General features: G+C 63.4%; 2 protein-coding genes across 52 annotated transcripts; both read left to right on the forward strand.

Moving 5' to 3' along the window:
- The first annotated feature begins 1,496 nt into the window (after positions 1 to 1,496).
- MIB2 (MIB E3 ubiquitin protein ligase 2) lies at positions 1,497 to 13,682 on the forward strand. 50 transcript variants are annotated; one of them, XM_081488314.1, is made up of 21 exons: positions 1,497 to 1,590; positions 2,664 to 2,797; positions 3,150 to 3,305; positions 6,952 to 7,207; positions 7,287 to 7,458; positions 8,356 to 8,462; positions 8,614 to 8,808; positions 8,959 to 9,101; positions 9,205 to 9,312; positions 10,303 to 10,407; positions 10,489 to 10,651; positions 10,730 to 10,863; positions 10,949 to 11,097; positions 11,183 to 11,339; positions 11,432 to 11,592; positions 11,682 to 11,808; positions 11,895 to 12,128; positions 12,538 to 12,716; positions 12,836 to 13,038; positions 13,114 to 13,216; positions 13,357 to 13,682. In XM_081488314.1, the coding sequence occupies exons 4-21, from the start codon at positions 6,961 to 6,963 to the stop codon at positions 13,538 to 13,540; spliced, it is 2,871 nt and encodes a 956-aa protein (XP_081344440.1). In that variant the 5' UTR covers positions 1,497 to 1,590; positions 2,664 to 2,797; positions 3,150 to 3,305; positions 6,952 to 6,960; the 3' UTR covers positions 13,541 to 13,682. The 50 variants fall into 50 exon arrangements, with proteins under 50 accessions (XP_081344440.1, XP_081344420.1, XP_081344437.1 ...); XM_081488294.1 differs by having other exon boundaries at positions 13,114 to 13,179; XM_081488311.1 differs by having other exon boundaries at positions 3,218 to 3,305; positions 9,217 to 9,312; positions 13,114 to 13,179.
- Positions 13,683 to 15,268: 1,586 nt separating this feature from the next.
- Positions 15,269 to 17,611, forward strand: MMP23B (matrix metallopeptidase 23B). Of its 2 annotated transcripts, none has more exons than XM_081488360.1 (8): positions 15,269 to 15,459; positions 15,788 to 15,924; positions 16,002 to 16,141; positions 16,206 to 16,373; positions 16,737 to 16,901; positions 16,985 to 17,095; positions 17,170 to 17,296; positions 17,389 to 17,611. In XM_081488360.1, the coding sequence occupies exons 1-8, from the start codon at positions 15,301 to 15,303 to the stop codon at positions 17,561 to 17,563; spliced, it is 1,182 nt and encodes a 393-aa protein (XP_081344486.1). In that variant the 5' UTR covers positions 15,269 to 15,300; the 3' UTR covers positions 17,564 to 17,611. The 2 variants fall into 2 exon arrangements, with proteins under 2 accessions (XP_081344486.1, XP_081344487.1); XM_081488361.1 differs by having other exon boundaries at positions 16,020 to 16,141.
- The last annotated feature ends 572 nt before the right edge of the window (positions 17,612 to 18,183 follow it).

Genomic DNA, 18,183 nt, shown 5'->3' on the forward strand with positions numbered 1-18,183 from the left:
TTCTCCATCTTTGGCTACAAAGAATATAATCAATCTGATTTCGGTATTGACATCTGGTGATGTCTATGTGCAGAGTTCTCTCTCTCTCATGTTTTAAGAAGAGGGTGTTTGCTATGACAAGTGCATTCTCTTGGCAAAACTGAAGCCTTTACCCTGCTTCATTTTGTGCTCCAAAGGCAAACTTGCCTGTTACTCCAGGTATCTCTGGATTTTCCAGTTTTGCAATCCAGTCCCCTATGATGAAAATTACATCTTTTTTTGGTGTTAGTTCTACAAGGTCTTGTAGGTCATCATAGAAGAACCGTTCAACTTCAGCTTCTTCGGCATTAGTGGTCGGGGCATAGACTTGGATTACTGTGATAGTGAATGGTTTGCTTGGAAACGAACAGAGATCATTCTGTCATTTTTGAGAGTATACCCAAGTAGTGCATTTCAGACTCTTGTTGACTATGAGGGCTACTCCATTTCTTCTAAGGAATTCTTGCCCACAGTAGTAGTTATAATGGTCATCTGAATTAAATTTGCTTATTGCAGTCCATTTTAGTTCACTGATTCCTAAAATGTTGATGTATACTCTTGCCATCTCCTGTTTGACCACTTCTAATTTACCTTGATTCATGGGTTAACATTCCAGGTTCCTATGCAATATTGTTCTTTACAGCATCAAGCTTTACTTCCATCACTAGTCACATCCACAACTGGGCGTTGTTTTCTCTTGGGACCATCAGGGAAGTCCCAAAAATGTCTAAATTTAATACATCAAAAATTAGTCTTCTCTAGCTGAGAAACGTAGAGGTTTCTGTCAGAAGAAAAGCTATTACAAGGGTTGGAAGTATTTGCCTCTGGGGTGGGGGACTGGCATGTGACAGCTGTTTTTCACTGTCTTTATTTCTGCGTGAATTAAAACCATACACACACACACACACACACACCATGCACTGGCATAACTCTGATTTTAAAATATATCAAGTAAAAAAAGCTGTTTGTGAAAACGTCTCATCTCTACACCCAGGAGGCCCAGCAAACCGTATCCACAGCAACCCAACGCGGCTCCGAAACCAGCGGTGCCACGTAGGGCCTGGCGAGGGTGACGCACTTCCGCCTCTGGCCCCGCCCCTCCGCCGCAGGGGCGTGGTCGTCTGGTCCTCTCTTTTCCGGCCTACGCGTGCGCAGTCTTCGGAAGCCGGGCGGCTTGGGTGCCAGTGTTCCCACGCCCCCCTGGCCGCGGCCCCACGCGTTGAGAGGCGCGAGAATTGCCGTAGTTTTCAGTCTGCATTCGTCTCACGACGTGTGGACACGTTGTCAGACGCCAGAGCGGACCCGAATCATTCTCGCGGAAGCAAGGCTGGAGGCTCCCCTCCCTGTCGGGCGGGGCTAGGACCGTAGCTCAGCCCTCACTCCCCTTACGTCACGGCTCTGCTGGTCCTCCTGGGAGTTGTGGTTCGGGTCCGCCCCCCGGCCGTGGTCCCAGGGGCCTGCGGACTACGGGTCCCGGCAGGCCTCGGGTTGGCCCCTGAGCCCCAGGCGCCGGGGGCTTCGGGCGGCCTCTGCTAGTGGGCTTTGACGCTGCGCGGCACAGCTGAGCACCTGGTAGGTTGGCTGGCTCAAAGCAGTCTAGCTCGCGGGCTGGCCGCCCCACACACTGAGGCCGCAGCCGACCGACTGACAGACTCGGCGCTTCTCAGGCCCCCGAAGCCTAGGCGCAGAGCGGCCCGGACGCAAACTTCCGGGCAAGTGGAAGGGTCGACAGGGCCACCAGGCCCGGGGTCGGCAGCGGCGGGGGCCTAGGGCGGTTTCCCGAGGAAGGTGACCAATGACAGGGGCGGGACGGACCCGAACGAGTGAGGAAGGGGTCACTTTCAGAGTGGGCGCCCGGCTCAGCCTGTCCAGCTCCGCCCCCCCGCAGGCCAGCTGCTGGAGTCCAAGGCGCAGCGCTGGGCGCTGACGTCGGCTGAGCCGGGTCCGCCAGCCCTCCGGTCCCTACCCCGGCGGCTCTAGACCCTCGGAGCCCTGCAGGGTAGGAGGCAAGCCCTTGGGGCAGCTCTGAGGTCGTGAGCGTGGGCCGGGCATGGGCGTGTAGACAGATTAGTGAGGCGCTGATTGTGCGTCTTGGCGTACCCCCCGCTGCCGCAGGGTCGGATGGCTCAGGGCTTGAGCCGAAGGTTAAAGGCCAACCTCCAAGTCTCCAGGCTTCAGGGCTGCAGCCCCCCTGTCTGTAGGCGGCCGTGGGCGACTGGACAGCTAGATAAGGGAGCTCTTGAGGGGCTCAGATTTTTTCTCATGCCACGTCAGAGAGGTTTTGCTTGTTTTTGAATGTGTCTAGGGTGTTGGGGTGTGAATAATCCTGCCTCTCTCCCTCTGAGCTCAGAACCAATAGAGAAAATAAGAAAAGGTGCCAGACAGGCTCCTGGTGGGCATCAGCGGGGCAGGGGTTGCTGCAGCGTTACAGTGGGAGCACTGGCACAGCAGGTCCTTCCTGGCGGGTCCCCTCCTCTCGCCCTTCCCTCTGGCCTGTTGCTCCAGGTGCAACAAGTATGTCATGCTCCCGCCCAAGACTGGCCCTGTGCAGTGGTTGGGTGGTGACTGCGCTGTCTGCAGAGTGCCTGAGGGCTTCTGTCTGGGTCGCCAGGATTAGGGTGATGGCCTCCCTTTACTTCCTTTAGGCCTTCTTCCAGCAGGTGACTGACAGGCCAGACTCCCTGGCCACTCAGGATGTCCACCTCTGCCTTACCCAGAGCTGCCACATGACCAGAGCCTGTGATTCGCCAAGTCTTTCCAGTTGACTGTGCCACACGTGGTGCGGATTTAAACAGCATCATTAGCCAAGCCGGAGGTGCCCAGAAAGGAGTGGCAGCCTCTGGTGGCCAGCAGTCGGCACCCAAGTTGATTCTTCTCAATAAAGACAGTTTGCCAACTTCCTAGCTAAATGGGATTTACTCTTTGAAGCTTCTTAAAGTTTTTTTCATAAAATAGTCAAAATAGTGCAAATACTTTATTTCTATACTGTCTAAACGTGTGCTTTAGAAATACTTGTGCCTTCCAAAGAGAAACTAGTAAACCAATAGAGCAGACCCAGATGTCCACCCATTTGGTTGAGATGGTAAATGCTAAATGTGTAAGACTGCCTTTTAAAACCCATTTTTCCCCAGACCTGCTGACTGGCTACCTGTTTGGTTTGCTGTGCTCTGTGTTAGCCATGGCTTCCAATCTCCAACAGGAAATCTTGGTGGCTGAGCAAACTTGTGACCCGAGAAACAGCAGCTAAGCATTTGGGATGCTGACAAGAGGCTGGTGTATACACTAAGGTAAGTGCCAGTTGCTCATGCCCTGAGTGCCTCTGTGTTCATTCATGGTTGGCCATGTCCGACTCTTGGTGACCCCATGAACTGCTGGCCATCAGGCACCTCTGTCCAGAATACTGGAGTGGGTTGCCATTTCCTACTCCAGGGGATCTTCTCCACTGAGGGATGGAACCCCTATCTCCTGTGTCTCCTGCATTGGCAGGAGGATTCTTTACCATTGTGCCACCTGGGAAACCCTCAGGGTCATCATAAACCTTTGCAGCTACAGCCTTTGGGGGTTCTGGTGCCGCCAGGTGCCTGGGTTGTAAGCTCTGAGGAAGATGTCAGAGTACAGTGTTTCTGGCAAAAAGAGAAAAAGGAAGAGCTCTCTGGGTGAATTTGTCACCAAAACAAGAGTTCCCTTCCTACCTATCCCCTCCCTTCCCCTGACCTCAGTCCATTCCCCACTTGCCATCCCCTCCTTTCACACCCTGGAAGACCTTCTGAAGTGAGATAGTGAGCCCTGATATAATGGGAGGGCTGGGGACCTGGGGGTCACATGGAGCACGAATGGCCATCTCCTGGGTCCTGGTGACAACAATGACAGAGACCAGGCAGGGAGGCAGGTGGCAGAGTAGCAGAGAGGCCTGGAAAGCCTCTGGGCTGCTTCATGGGGGTGCTACAATGCTGTGCCCGAGCATCAACGTCTGGGAGCCAGGAGGGCAAGTAGGGGGCATTGTTGGGGGCCCTGCTCAGACCCAGCTGGGGTGATGCCAGGCTGGATGGAGGTTCTGTGGCCCAGGACCGACCTGGGCACCCGCGGTGGAGTGTGGAGGGGAGGACTGCTCCTCTCTGTCCACTGTCCTCCTCCAGGGGCACTGGTCTGCGCGGGAGGAAGGCTGAGGCTCAGTGTGTCCATTCAGCTCTGTCCCCTATGGGCTAGTGGGCTCCCAGGGCACATACTTAGGGAGCGTGGCAAGTTGCTGGCCAGCACTGGAGAACTGTCTGGCCGTGCTATAAATAGGGATATGAACACAACAGGTGCTGGTCAGAGGCACTTCTCGTGACAGGCTGGACTTTGCTGGTGACCTAGTGGAGCCACTGCTGGCTGAGACTTGGTCCTTTTTTCCCACAGACCTTGCTGGGTACCTTCCGCCCCTGACCATTCTCTGCTCATTCCCTTGAGGGCAGAGCCAGGCACTGGCCACACCTGCTCTCCTGCTTAAGGTGTCCAATCACCCTAAGTCTTGTTGGAGACAGTCTGCAGCCCCTGGACAGTGGATCTATAGGCCTGCAGGAAGGGTGGGTGCGGCGGCCGGCCAGGTAGGCTGAGAGGCTGGGCTCACAGGTTACAGAATAACTGTGGTGCTGACTCTTGGGAGAGTGTCCTTCCTGCCCCTTTATCTCAGTCCAGGGCCAGTTTCTGGGCCTTGCAGGTGGCATGTCCCCTGCGAGCAGGCATCTCTTGCTGCCAGTCTGCCCACACTTGTTTGGGTATGTGGTTGCCTGGCTGACTAGCTCAGCAGGAGTGCCTGGGAAGGGTAGGGGACAGCTCAGCACTGCCCAGGAGCCATGGCAATCCTGGAGGCTCCCAGTGGGAGGAGGGCCTGTGCTCTGAAGGGCAGCGCCTCCTCTCTGCCACTGGGCCACTGGCTCAGGCAGGAGGCAGAAGCCACACGTGAACAGCCCTCTGACAAGGCAGCAGCCCACAGGTCCTGCCCTTGTCTGGGGCTCACTGGCACCGAAGAGCCACAGGCATTCTCATGTGGGCTTCTTGCTGTGGCTAGCAGGACAGAAAAGCCCTGGTGCCCCATCTTCAGTGGGTCCAGAGGCCATGGGGGAAGGGTGGCTGGAGGGCAGTGGGAGCAGGAGGCCTCACAGCCCCTGCAGGGCAGCCGTCCAGGTGAAGGAGCAGTGGGGTGTTTTGCTGAGACTGGGCATCAAGTCCGAAAGACTAGTCATTGCAGATGGTCCACCTGTATCTGGAAGCCATGGCGGTCCTGGGCGGGGTGAGGAGGGCGTGGGCACAGGCACCTGTGGGGGCGGGGGAGGACTCGCAGAAGGCTGAGCTGGCTGAGCAGTTCATACCACTGAGAATCTGAGGGTCATTCACTTGGACTCTAGGCTGGGTGTGGCCCAGGAGCCTCGCCCTGTAGGCAGTGCCCCTCCCCTGTGTACCCTGTGCCTGGTGCCGGCCTGCAGGTGAGACTGGACAGAGGGTGGCCATCAGGTGACCTGTGGGCTCAGGCCTGGGATGCTGATTGTTGGGCTGGGGTTGGGGGGGGTGTCCAGGTGCAGGGGTGACGTGTGGGTTTCCTTCCCTGTTGCTGGCCGAGCTTTGGGCTGGCCTGGCAGCCTATGGCTGCTCTGGGCCACTGGGCACTAGAGGGAGCAGCTATACCCCGGCAGGCCTCAGGGCCTCCTCTGGCCTTCCAGGAGCCCTGCAGCACAGTGAGCTTCGTTCAGGGATCAGGCCTGCATCTTCCCCGGCCTCGGGGCCCTCATGCTGGGGAGGCAGTCTCTAGAGATGGAGGGGTGACTGCTCCCTTACTGTCCTGAGGCCCTGAAACCCCTCCCTCTTCATTACCGTCTTGGGGGGCGCAGAGTCCCCTCCCACTTCAGGTCCTGTTGCTCTAAACTCTTAGGGGTTGTTCAAATCCATTCATGTTAAACCAATTTTATTGAGGAATCACATAATGCCAGGAGGCACAGGTCATGAGTGATCCAGCTTTGCAAAATGAACACACATGTAATCGACACCCAGATGAGGAAATAGCATGTCCCCGGTTCCAAGCCCCCATGACTGCCTCAGCCACTGTCTCCCTGCCTCCAGCGCCCTGGGTTTGCTTGTTCTGTTTGTGAGCTTCCTATCAGTGGGGTCAGGTGCACGGCTCCTCTCCTTCAGCATCCGTTTGTGAGCGCTGCTGTGTAGTGTGGTGGGTCATGCTCCCTTGAAAGTATATCTTGTCAGGACCCGGTTCACCCTTGAGCCTGCAAGGCAGGCACTGCTGTGAACAGTGCCACCTCCGTCAGGGCCTGCCTGGGGTGGCCAGGTCACACCTCTCAGAAGAAGGCCCAGCAGTGAGGCCCGAGTGACGTTGCAGCACCTCTCACCAGGCTGTGGGTAGCATCAGCCCCCAAGTGTGTTAGGTCCTGGAGGTACCTGTCCCCGGGTTTTCCTGTTTTCTGTCAGATAGTCTACTTTGTGCATGAGGTAGGCAGGCTCTCTTTCCTCACTCTGGGTACATGGTCTTTGTGCCTCTCCAGTCTTAAGTGCCAGCGAGTGTTTCTTTGGAAAGTTTTGTCTTACCTTGCATGTTGATGTCTGCAGTCCTAGTGGGCCCCACCCCGTTCCCCCCATGCCAGCCACCCAGAACCTGATCTGCTGGCATGTAGACCTCCTGACCTGATCTTATTCCCTGGGGATCTGGAGTCCCATCACCAGGACTGCTCCCACACTGCTGCTCCAGCTCCCCACAGCTGCTGGAGGGGGGAGTGGTGCGGGGCGGGGGCACGGGTCCCTTTCCAGAGAGGTGTCCCACCTGCCCTCCAGCCCCAGGGCATTCCTGCGTGCCCCCTCCCTCACTGGTTTCTGTCTCTCCCTGGCAGTCCTCTGGTGTGACCTCATGTGGCTTTCTCCGTATGGCCCGATGGTCCCCTCTCCCCGCAGGTCTCCACCATGGACCCAGACCCCCAAGCGGGCGTGCAGGTGGGCATGCGCGTGGTGCGCGGCGTGGACTGGAAGTGGGGCCAGCAGGACGGCGGCGAGGGCGGCGTGGGCACGGTGGTGGAGCTCGGCCGCCACGGCAGCCCTTCGACCCCCGACCGCACGGTGGTCGTGCAGTGGGACCACGGCACCCGCACCAACTACCGCGCGGGCTACCAGGGCGCACACGACCTGCTGCTCTACGACAACGCCCAAATCGGTGCGGGCCCAGGAGCAGGGCTGGGGCGGGGCTGGGCTGGGGGCGGGGCCGGCGGCGCACCTGACGCTGCGCCCCGCAGGCGTCCGCCACCCCAACATCATCTGCGACTGCTGCAAGAAGCATGGGCTGCGGGGCATGCGCTGGAAATGCCGCATCTGCTTCGACTACGACCTCTGCACGCAATGCTACATGCACAACAAGCACGACCTGGCCCACGCCTTCGAGCGCTACGAGACGGCCCACTCCCGCCCGTGAGTCCCCCCGCCATCCCAGTGTCTCAGCCCACCTGCGAGCCCCCAGGGCCTCCTGATAGTGCCTCTGACACACGACGAGCAGCTGCCTCTTGCTGACCGCTATGCTGCCGGTCAAGTCTGTCCTGAGCCATTTCCTGGAGGAGTGACCACGGTCATGATCACCCCAGGGGCATTGACACCAGCCCCCACCCCCTACAGAAGGCGACTGTGTCCACCTAGCAGGTCTGGAGAGGTCGGTGCTGTGGATGGGGCCTCCTCTTACTCTGTCCCCTCCTCTCGCCAGGCTCCCACTGGCCCCCCAGTGCTGCCTGACTGGGGCTCTGAGGGTGGCCTGTGTGGGGTGTGCCGCTTGCATCTGCTGTGGTCAGGAGGGCCCACGCTAGGGAGGATGGGCACCCAGAGGCGCACCCCTGCCCCCTGCACTGTCGCCCTCGCCTCCTTGACACCCCCACCCATGGAGGGGAGGGATGTGCTGGCTAGCGAGGGAGCTGGGAGCAGCTATCCCGACACCTCTGGCCAAGCCTGCCTTCCTCACGCCCGCGTTTCCCACATGCTGAACCCTCCCCAGGCCAGGCCGGGTGCTGAGCTCTGGGCATAGCTCTGACAGGATACCTAGCTCTCCAGGAGGTGGCAGATGTGGTGTGACCACACACAGGAACCATGCGGTGAGGGTGGGCCTGGAGCACCCGTCCAACCTGGTGTCATGAAAGGCCCCTGGAGGGAACCAGTCAGCAACCCCACTCAAGGTCCAGTGTGGAGGGCACTAGCCTGGGGGGCCTGCTGTGCCAGGGGAAGAGACCCCAGGGTGGGAAGGGGAGCAGGGCTGGCAGGGCAGAGGGCCTGCTCCTGGCACCACTGCCGTTCATGGCCTGGGACCCACTCTGTCTCCTGTAGGGTCGTGCTGAGTCCCCGCCAGGGCCTCCCCAGGATCCCGTTAAGGGGCATCTTCCAGGGGGCAAAGGTGGTTCGGGGCCCCGACTGGGAATGGGGCTCACAGGATGGTGAGTGAGGGGGCGGGAAGGTGGGGGTTTCACAGGATGTTGAGTGGGGGGGGTGGGAAGGTGGGGGGCAGTTGTGGGAGGCGGTTGCCACCAGCTGTGGCTCATCCTCGTGGCATGGGTTTACCCTGCTGGTGGGGCCACTGTCTCCCAGGAGGAGAAGGGAAGCCAGGCCGAGTGGTGGACATCCGTGGCTGGGATGTGGAGACAGGCCGGAGCGTGGCCAGTGTGACGTGGGCTGATGGCACCACCAACGTGTACCGTGTGGGCCACAAGGGCAAGGTGGACCTCAAGTGTGTGGGCGAGGCAGCTGGCGGCTTCTACTACAGGGAGCACCTCCCAAGGCTTGGTATGGGGGGGCCGTCCACCACGTGCCCCGCCCCCCCAGTTGCCCTCTGTCCTGCCCTGGGCCCGGGGGTGGCCTCTGGAGTCACTGAGGTGAGCGGTGGGGGCAGAAGGAACCGCCTGAGCCAGGCCTGCTGCACCCCCCCACCCCCAGGCAAGCCCGCAGAGCTGCAGCGCAGGGTCAGTGCTGACGGCCAGCTCTTCCAGCATGGGGACAAGGTCAAGTGTCTGCTGGACGCGGACGTGCTGAGGGAGATGCAGGAAGGCCACGGCGGGTGGAACCCCCGGATGGCCAAGGTGAGCTGCCCCACCTGGTGAGTTCCTGTGGCCACCCTCCCCATGTCCTCCGGCCCCCCGCCCTCCTGCTCCACCTGGCCACCGCCTCCATGACCCGCCACAGTTTATCGGACAGACGGGCACCGTGCACCGCATCACAGACCGTGGGGACGTGCGTGTGCAGTTCAGCCACAAGACCCGCTGGACCTTCCACCCTGGGGCTCTCATCAAGGTGCATGGGGGGGCTGAGCTGAGCCTCTTCTGCTCACTTCTGCACCCCCTTTCATGTACCTGCTCGGCTCTGGGAGTGCCTTCCTCTGACCCTGAAGGACGAGGTCAGGGCCTGGTGGGTCTGAAGGAGATTCGGTCCCGGGAGAGGGACCTAGATGTGAAGGGGAGGCCCAGGGTATTGTTGGAAGTGGGGGCAGCAGACCAGGTCCCAGTGTGTGTTCTGAGGGCCAGGGGAGCCTTGCAGGCTGCAGGTGGCATGGTTGGGCAGAGTTCCTAGAATGCTTCCGTGGGTGCTGCCTGAAGGGTGGGAAGGCCCCTTAGGACAGGGGTGGACCCTGGATCAGGGTGGTGGGGCATGGTGAGAGCTGTTTGAGAAGCAGTATTTCTCAGAAGCAGGAGGGAGGAGGTGGAGGGCAGGTGGCGGAGCATCTGGTGACGGCCTCTGGACAGAATGCGAAGCCAGCACTCAGCTCGAGTTGGGGACACCTGGGACATGTGGGCCTTCAAGGAGGGGGTGTGGCGGGGTCACAGGACAGGGGGTTTATAGAGGGAGTTCTGTCTGCAGGTGAGGGCACAGGTATGGAGAAAGTTACCAGGGAAGGTTTGGGGTGCGGGAGGAGCAGCCCCTGGCCCTATGATGTTCAGGCTCTGCCCCCAGTCATCCTGGCGCCCCTCCTCCAAGCTGGGCTGGACTTGTCTTGGCCGTACTGCCTGCTCCCCCATCAGCCCGTGGTCAGGCCTGCCCCAGCCTGAACACCCCTGAGCTGGCGCTGGCCATCACCCCCGTTGCTCTGAGGCTGGGCTGGCAGTGCTCTCTTGGTCACCTGTCACCCTTATTGGGTGAGACCCTCTGGTTGTGCTTTCAGGCAGGGGCTGGGGTCCTGGTGAGGTGGAGCTGAATGAGGGTGGAGGCCTTCCTGCTCTCTGACCCTGGGCAACCATGCCCGCTGGGGCCCCTCACGTGCTTCTCTCGTGCTCCTCTGTCACTCAGCAAAACTCGTGCCTGGTGGGTGAGGTGGTGCGGGTTATCGACGACCTTGACACAGTGAAGCGGCTGCAGGCTGGGCATGGGGAGTGGACCGATGACATGGCCCCTGTGAGTCCCCCACTCCTACCTCCATGCCCATCACACTTACCCCTGGGAGGCCGCCTGTGACCCCACCCTCTCCTCACTCAGGCTCTGGGGCGCGTCGGGAGAGTGCTGAAGGTTTTTGGAGACGGGAACGTGGGCGTGCTGGTCAGTGGGAAGCTGTGGACCTTCAGCCCCTCCTGCCTGGTGGCCTACCGGCCTGAGGAAGATGCCAACCTGGACGTAGCCGGGCGAGCCCGGGAGAACAAAAGTGAGGGCATGCAGTGAGCAGCTTGGTTGGGGCAGGGCTGCCCTGGCCACCACTGACCCTCAGCCCCACCCTCCCCAGGCTCCCTGAGCGTTGTCCTGGACAAGCTTCGAGCCCAGAAGAGTGACCTGGAGCACCCAGGGAGGCTGGTGGTGGAGGTGGCTCTGGGCAATGTGGCCCGGGCTCTGGACCTGCTGCGGCGGCACCCGGAACAGGCGAGCCCGAGACCTGCCTCCCAGCCCAGCCAGCCCCAGTGAGGGGACCGAGGGCCAGGGACTGACCCTCTGCCTCTCGCGGCAGGTGGACACCAAGAATCAGGGCAGGACTGCCCTGCAGATGGCTGCCTACCTAGGCCAGGTGGAGCTGGTGCGGCTGCTGCTGCAGGCTCAGGCGGGCGTTGACCTGCCGGATGACGAGGGCAACACGGCACTGCACTACGCAGCCCTGGGGTGAGGCCCGGCCAGAGTGCGAGGGGGCTGGGCCTGCAGGTCCAGCCGGCGGGCACATCGCCCCTCCTGCTTCCTCTCCTGCCAGGAACCAGCCCGAGGCTGCCCAGGTGCTCTTGAGCTTGGGTTGTGGGGCCAATGCTCTGAACAGCACTCGGAGCTCAGCACTGCATGTGGCCGTGCAGAGGGGCTTCCTGGAGGTGGTGAAGGTCCTCTGTGAGCATGGCTGTGACGTCAACCTGCCTGTGAGTCCTGGGTCCCCTGGCTCTGGCCCTGGGGTCAAGGAGATCATGGCTGAGACCTCCTTGCCAAGTGATCACTGGCCTACCACCGGCAGGATGCCCATGCTGACACACCCCTGCACTGCGCCATCTCGGCGGGCACTGGTGCCAGCGGCATTGTGGAGGTCCTCACCGAGGTGCCGGGCATCGACGTCACCGCCACCAACAGCCAGGGCTTCACCCTGCTGCACCATGCGTCCCTCAAAGGCCACACACTGTGAGTTTGGGGTGACACACAGCTCCTGCTGTGCCCTCTGGCCACCCTGGGTCGTCCCCGACCCCAGAGGCATCTCCCTCCTTCCACAGAGCTGTCAGGAGGATTCTGGCACGGGCCCGGCAGCTGGTGGACGCCAAGAAGGAGGATGGGTTCACAGCATTGCACCTGGCCGCCTTCAACAACCATGGGGAGGTGGCCCAGGTTCTCATCCGAGAGGTGTGGACAGAGTCCCATGGGCTGCGGACTGGGGTGTCAGGGCCCACCAGGGTCCCTGGGTTGAGCCCATGCCCACCCCTCCCCAGGGCCACTGTGACGTGAATGCTCGCAACCGTAAGCTGCAGTCCCCACTGCACCTGGCTGTGCAGCAGGCCCATGTGGGGCTGGTGCCACTGCTGGTGGACGCCGGCTGCAGCGTCAATGCCGAGGACGAGGAGGGGGACACGGCTCTGCACGTGGCCCTGCAGCGCCACCAGCTGCTGCCTCTGGCAGTTGATGGGGGCGCAGGGGACCCGGGTCCCCTGCAGCTGCTGTCCAGGGTGAGGAAGCATGACTGGGTGCTGGGGAGGGCGGCACAGAACTGGGCCACAGGCTCCACTGCCCTCTCTGCCCTCAGGATGGCCGGAACAGGCCTCGCAAGGTGGGCAGTCTGGGCCACAGTGGTTTGTTCTGCTACCCTGGTCACCACTGCCGGCCCAGTGTTCCTGAGATTCTGACCAGCTGGGGAGAGGGAGTGGTGTCTAGTGGGTCTGGGCCCTGCCATTGGCCGAGTCGTGTATCAGAACACGGCCTCCGTGCCACCAGCTGCCCAGTGGGGCCCTTTGCCGCCGGCTTCAGGGGCCTCAGGGAGCAGGTGTTTAGGTCTCTGCAGCCAGGTACCAGCCGAGGCTCCCTTCGGGCCAGCGTTCCCAGGCGTTCGCCCTCACCAGCGTCTGTCCTGCCACCCAGCTACAGGCCTCGGGCCTTCCGGGCAGCGCCGAGCTGACGGCGGGCGTGGCGATCGCCTACTTCTTAGCGCTGGAGGGCGCCGACCTGAGCTACGCCAACCACCGTGGCCGGAGCCCCCTGGACCTGGCTGCTGAGGGTCGCCTGCTCAAAGCCCTGCAGGGCTGTGCTCAGCGCTTCCGGTGAGCCGGAGGGGCGGGGCGGGGCGGGGCGGGGCGGGGCGGGGCGGGGCGGGGCGGGGCGGGGCCTGGGGGCGGGGCTCGAAGTTCCGGGCCCTTTCAAGACTCCTGTCCCCACGCAGGGAGCGGCAGGCTGGCGGCGGCGGCGGCGGCGGCAGCGGGGGCTCGGCCCAGGGCCCAAGACCGGTGCTCAGTGCTCCGAACACCGTGACCAACCTGCATGTGGCCGCGCCGACGGGGCCCGAGGCCGCCGAGTGCCTAGTGTGCTCGGAGCTGGCGCTGCTCGTGTTGTTCTCGCCCTGCCAGCATCGCACAGTGTGTGAGGGTGAGTGCGGTGTGGGGAGGGGGGCGCGGCAGCCGGGCTGGACGGTCCTTCACTCAACCGTGCGCTCCCCCGCAGAGTGCGCTCGCAGGATGAAGAAGTGCATCAGGTGCCAGGTGGTCATCAGCAAGAAGCTGCGCCCAGGTGGGGCCCGGCGCCTGCCCCGCCCCGCTGCCCCCAGGTGTGGGCCGCTGCACCCTGCCCGCGGCCCCGCCCGGTGTCCACGGCCCCGCCGCCTGTTGTGGCTCACATCCCTGTTCGCGGTTCTCCCACAAGACCTCGGCCCCGAGCCCCCGCCCCTGACCTGGACCTCTTCCGCAGACGGCACGGAGGTGGTCAGCACGGCCCCCGCGCCCGGCCCGCCGCGGCAGCTGGTGGAGGAGCTGCAGAGCCGCTACCGGCAGATGGAGGAACGCATCACCTGTCCGATTTGCATCGACAGCCACATCCGCCTCGTGTTCCAGTGCGGCCACGGCGCGTGCGCGCCCTGTGGCTCAGCGCTTAGCGCCTGCCCCATCTGCCGCCAACCCATCCGCGACCGCATCCAGATCTTCGTGTAGCCCGCGCCCCCTGCCTCGTTCCGGGGCCACGCCCCGCGGCCGCCCTCGCGAGCCCTTTCTCTGTGTTTTATAAAAAGATTGCTGGACTTTGTGCCTGGTTGCCTGTCTGGGGCGGGGCCGTGCGGGTCCCCCACCGAGGACCGTCCTGACCGCACCCCTTACACCGTTGGCCCAGCGCTGGGTTCTGCGCTTTGGCCAGAGGCCTTGCAGGGCCTCTCCCGACCCGCGTGTTCTGCCCTTCTTCCCAGGAGTCAAGGGTCCAGAGTGTTGCCCGGACCCTGGCCAGAAAGAACGGGGCCTCGGGCTTGCGGTGTCGTCCAGGGGCACTGAGTGGACCGAAACCCCAGCAGTAGCCACCTCCCGGCTCCTGGGATGGGCTACAGAGACGGGTTTTGGCTAGAGCAGGACCCGGTCTCGCGGCAGACTGTGCGGTCCTGGCTAAGTGGGGAGTTGGGCGAGGCCTCCGGTTTCAAGCCAGGAGCCCCGGCAGGGTCTCAGGACCGCTGAGCGTGGAAGGCGGAATACGGGTTTGCGGAGAGGGTCGGTGTATTGGCTCGAACTTAGTCATGACGTGGGGGAGGGGAGACTGCCCTCGTCTGGACCCAGCGTCCGGGCGCTTTCCAAGAACCACCAAAATGCTCCCCTGGAGCCTCAAGGCTGCCTGCCAGCCACTTGGCGCTGACCCTGCTGGCCCGGCGCGTCACTGTCACTCTGGGCTCAAAGCCTGGATGGAGAATGGGGAGGGCCCGCACCCCCGGCCTCCTCTGGCTGGGTGCCTCTCCACTCGGAGCAATTCCCCCAGCCCCCATCCCGTCTCCCCTCCCCGTAGTCCGCTCCGCCCCGGCGGGCCTCCCGCCCGGCCCTGGATCCCGGTTCCCCCAGCCCAGAGGCGCCCTCGCCTATCTCTCGCCTAGCTCGGCTCCTCCGCCAGGCGCAGCCTGAAAGCCGTCCCGTCGAGTCTTCTGCTCTCAGGATACCCGGCCCCCAGCCCCTACCCAGAACTGTCCAGACTTCAGTACTGCTTGCGCTCCGCAGGGAGCGCCTAGTGCAGATTCCTGGCTCCCTATGGCCCCCACCCCCGCACTTCGTGCGCTTTCCCTCCTGTCGCCCTCCGCCAGGTCCTTCCGCTCGCCCCGGCAGGTCGCTCTCCCTCCTGGCACACAAACCTCGCTCCGAAGGCGCCGTCCCTCTTCCTCAGCCTGGTACTCACTTGCCACGTCCTCTCCCGTCGCGTCCCTCCCCTCTTGCGGGGTCCCTGTCGCCAGCGCCTGCGGGGGACGCATCCTCAGCTGACCAGGATGGAGGTTCCACTGCCGGGTCTCATGCGGTGTCGAGGGGCTTGAGGGGACTCCGTTTGGGAGAAAAGCTGCCGAGTCATTCAACTTCCAGCGAGTTTGGGGACCCCAGCTGACACTCCCGCCTAAGCCTGAGTCCCTGGCGTCTGTCCCTTCCCTGGCGTCCGGGGCCCTCCTCGCCCCCCCACTGCCAAGTGACCCCGCCCAGCGGGCCCTGCCCAGGCCACCGCCACCGACCCAGAGGCCCAGGTCCCCTCGCCCCAGGCTGGAAGCGGCGGGGGTGCTCCCGACAGTGGGCGGCCAGCTGGTTCCCTTCAGGGGCGGCCGCGCGCCCTCCCCCCGGGGCTGTAATCCGAGCCGCTGCCGCGCCGCCCCGCCGCCCCAGCCCCGACAGCGAGTCCGCAGGCGCCATGGGCCGCGGGGCCTGCGTCCCCTCGGCGGCGTCGGGGGCCGGCGACCGGGCCCGCTGGCTTGGAGCCGTGCTGGGCGCGCTGTGCCTCTTCCCCGCGCTCGTGCTGTTGGCCTGGCCAGGGACCCCGGCGAACGGGGCCGGGGCGAGAGCAGCGCAGGTGAGAGCGGGCGCGGGAACGGGTGGGTCCGGCCCCGGCTCCGCGGTCCGGGAGTGAGTCCGCGTGTCCGCGGATGCGGGGGGAGGGGCCGGTGGGGGGCAAATCTGCCGCCAGCTCCGCCCACTCCGACCTGGCTTGTTTTTAGTAACTTTTTCTTTCTGTTAAGTAAACCCGGCTCGGGGTAGAAAACCAGAAACAGCCGAAAGGCAGAAAGAGGGGCCATCAGCGCTCCCTGGAGCGCGCCCCCTTTCCAGGCCCTTTTCCTCGCGACCTGGGGCTTGGGGACAGTCCCTACTGCCTCCCCACGGAGCACTTGCTTCCCTTCAAGGGAGACGCTGCGCCCCAGACTTCGGGCGTCCTGGCCTCCGGGAGCCTCGGTCCGCCGCACTCCCCGGCGCCCCGCAGACGCCGCTACACGCTGACCCCGGCCAGGCTGCGTTGGGAACACTTCAACCTTACGTACAAGTGCGGCCCTGGCCCTGGAAGGTGGGGGGAGCACGGTGCCTCCTGGCCGCCACCCCTGACCGTGACTCCTACCCCAGGATCCTCTCCTTCCCGAGGAACCTGCTCAGCCCCAGCGAGACTCGGCGGGGTCTGGCCGCCGCCTTCCGCATGTGGAGTGACGTGTCCCCCTTCAGCTTCCGCGAGGTGGCCCCCGAGCAGCCCAGCGATCTCCGCATAGGTGGGCGCCGTGCCCCTGCCCCCACCCCACCCAGAGGCCCTCTCTCAGGCCCGTGCTCCCCCAGGCTTCTACCCCGTCAACCACACGGACTGCCTGGTCTCCCCGCTGCACCACTGCTTCGACGGCCCCACGGGCGAGCTGGCCCACGCCTTCTTTCCCCCACACGGCGGCATCCACTTTGACGACAGCGAGTACTGGGTGCTGGGCCCCACGCGCTACAGCTGGAAGAAAGGTGACGCGGTCCCGGCCTCCCATGGGCCCTCCACCACGGTGGGAACAGCGGGGGTCTTTGAGGGGTCGTGCAGGGGATTTGAGGTCAGGTTGGCGGGGAAGGGAAGGCTGGTTGGAGGCCGTAGGCCTGGGTTCCGGGAGTGCTGAAGCCCCCCCAACCCCCACACCGCTGGAGCCGGAGCCGGAGCCGCATTCCTGGGGGCCAGCTCACCGCCTCGCCGGCCTGGAACATTCTTATCTTCCATGGCTGTGGCGGGGAGGCTCCCTGCGCTGCAGCAGCTGTGCAGGCCGCGGGGAGCAAAGGGGGTGGGGGTGGGGGTGGGTGCTGGGCCGGGTACCGGGCGCTGACCGGCCGGGCCTGCAGGCGTGTGGCTCACCGACCTGGTGCACGTGGCGGCCCATGAGATCGGCCACGCGCTGGGCCTGATGCACTCCCAGCACGGCCGGGCGCTCATGCACCTCAACGCCACGCTGCGCGGCTGGAAGGCACTGTCGCAGGATGAGCTGTGGGGGCTTCACCGGCTCTATGGTGAGTGCGAGGCCCGCGGTGGGCTGCGGGGGCGGGGGCGGGGGCGGGGGCGGGCGCATCCTGAGGTCAGTCTGCCTCCGCAGGCTGCCTGGACCGGCTGTTCGTGTGCCCGTCCTGGGCGCGGAGGGGTTTCTGCGACGCCCGCCGGCGACTCATGAAGAGGCTGTGCCCCAGCAGCTGCGACTTCTGCTATGGTGAGGTCGGGTGTCCGCCTGGCCTGGGTGCACAGGGGCGCCAGGCGCTGATCTAGTTCCCCCACCCCGAGCAGAGTTCCCCTTCCCCACGGTGGCCGCCACCCCGCCGCCCCCCAGGACCAAAACCAAGCTGGTGCCCGAGGGCAGGAATGTGACCTTCCGTTGCGGTCAGAAGATCCTCCACAAGAAAGGCAAAGTATAGTGAGTGACCCGCCCCAGCGCCCGAGTGGGGGCGGGGGGGCGAAGAGGGGAGGGCGGGACCCTCCCTGCCCAGCCCCCCGCCCTCTCCGCAGCTGGTACAAGGACCAGGAGCCCCTGGAGTTCTCCTACCCCGGCTACCTGGCCCTGGGCGAAGCGCACCTGAGCATCATCGCCAACGCCATCAACGAGGGCACCTACACGTGTGTGGTGCGCCGGCGGCAGCGCGTGCTCAGCACCTACTCCTGGCGCATCCGCGTGCGGAGTTGAGCGCCGCCCTCGGGGCTGAGGCCGCTGATAAAGCACTTTGTCTCTCAAGTCTTCTTGCCCTTTCTTGGGAGGGTGGGCGGCTGTTTTTGCGCCCAGCGGGTGGGGAACCTGCTGAGCGGGCTGACCGCTAGAGCCAAGATCTGGCACGTGCTCAGTGCTGGGGAGACAGGGCCCCTGTGGCTGCAAGGCTTCCCTGAAAAGTGGGGTGAGCTGGGGAGCTGAGCTGGGGGCACCAGCAAAAGGAACTAGTTTGGAGCAGGTGGGGGCCCCAGAGAGCCTGTCCAGCCAGACTAGTAGCTGGAGGTCTTGCAAGTCAGAAAGAGATGGGCCCAAGTGGGGTTGGAGGCCACCCTTTATCCCCTCTCCTCTCAGAGTGTGGGGGCCCAGGCTCCCTGCACCCCCAGGGAGCACTAGCTCAGGATCCAGCACAGGACTAGCCGCTCAAAGAAGGATATACCAGACCTTTCCTCCAAGAATATTTTACTACGTCTTAAAACACAGTAACAACCTTGTACAAAAACCCACTGTGGCTGAGAGTTCACATGCCTGGTTCTGGGGGCCCTGCGTTGAGGAGCAGGAAGGTGCCCCAGCAGCAGCCTGAAGATTTAAAAACTACAAAA

The sequence above is a fragment of the Giraffa tippelskirchi genome, chromosome 5, assembly GCF_054371585.1.
Source record: "Giraffa tippelskirchi isolate mGirTip1 chromosome 5, T2T-mGirTip1v1.2.pri, whole genome shotgun sequence".
NCBI lineage: Eukaryota > Metazoa > Chordata > Mammalia > Artiodactyla > Giraffidae > Giraffa > Giraffa tippelskirchi.

What these genes read in the sequence shown, in the direction of transcription:
- MIB2 (XM_081488286.1), top strand. Translation starts at nt 6,961, where the DNA reads ATGGACCCAGACCCCCAAGCGGGCGTGCAGGTGGGCATGCGCGTGGTG. An exon ending in GAGACGGCCCACTCCCGCCC is followed by an intron (nt 7,459 to 8,355) that starts GTGAGTCCCCCC and finishes TGTCTCCTGTAG; the next exon opens with GGTCGTGCTGAGTCCCCGCC. An exon ending in GGACCGATGACATGGCCCCT is followed by an intron (nt 10,408 to 10,488) that starts GTGAGTCCCCCA and finishes CTCCTCACTCAG; the next exon opens with GCTCTGGGGCGCGTCGGGAG.
- MMP23B (XM_081488360.1), top strand. Translation starts at nt 15,301, where the DNA reads ATGGGCCGCGGGGCCTGCGTCCCCTCGGCGGCGTCGGGGGCCGGCGAC. An exon ending in CCGGGGCGAGAGCAGCGCAG is followed by an intron (nt 15,460 to 15,787) that starts GTGAGAGCGGGC and finishes CTTCCCTTCAAG; the next exon opens with GGAGACGCTGCGCCCCAGAC. An exon ending in GGGGCTTCACCGGCTCTATG is followed by an intron (nt 16,902 to 16,984) that starts GTGAGTGCGAGG and finishes CTGCCTCCGCAG; the next exon opens with GCTGCCTGGACCGGCTGTTC.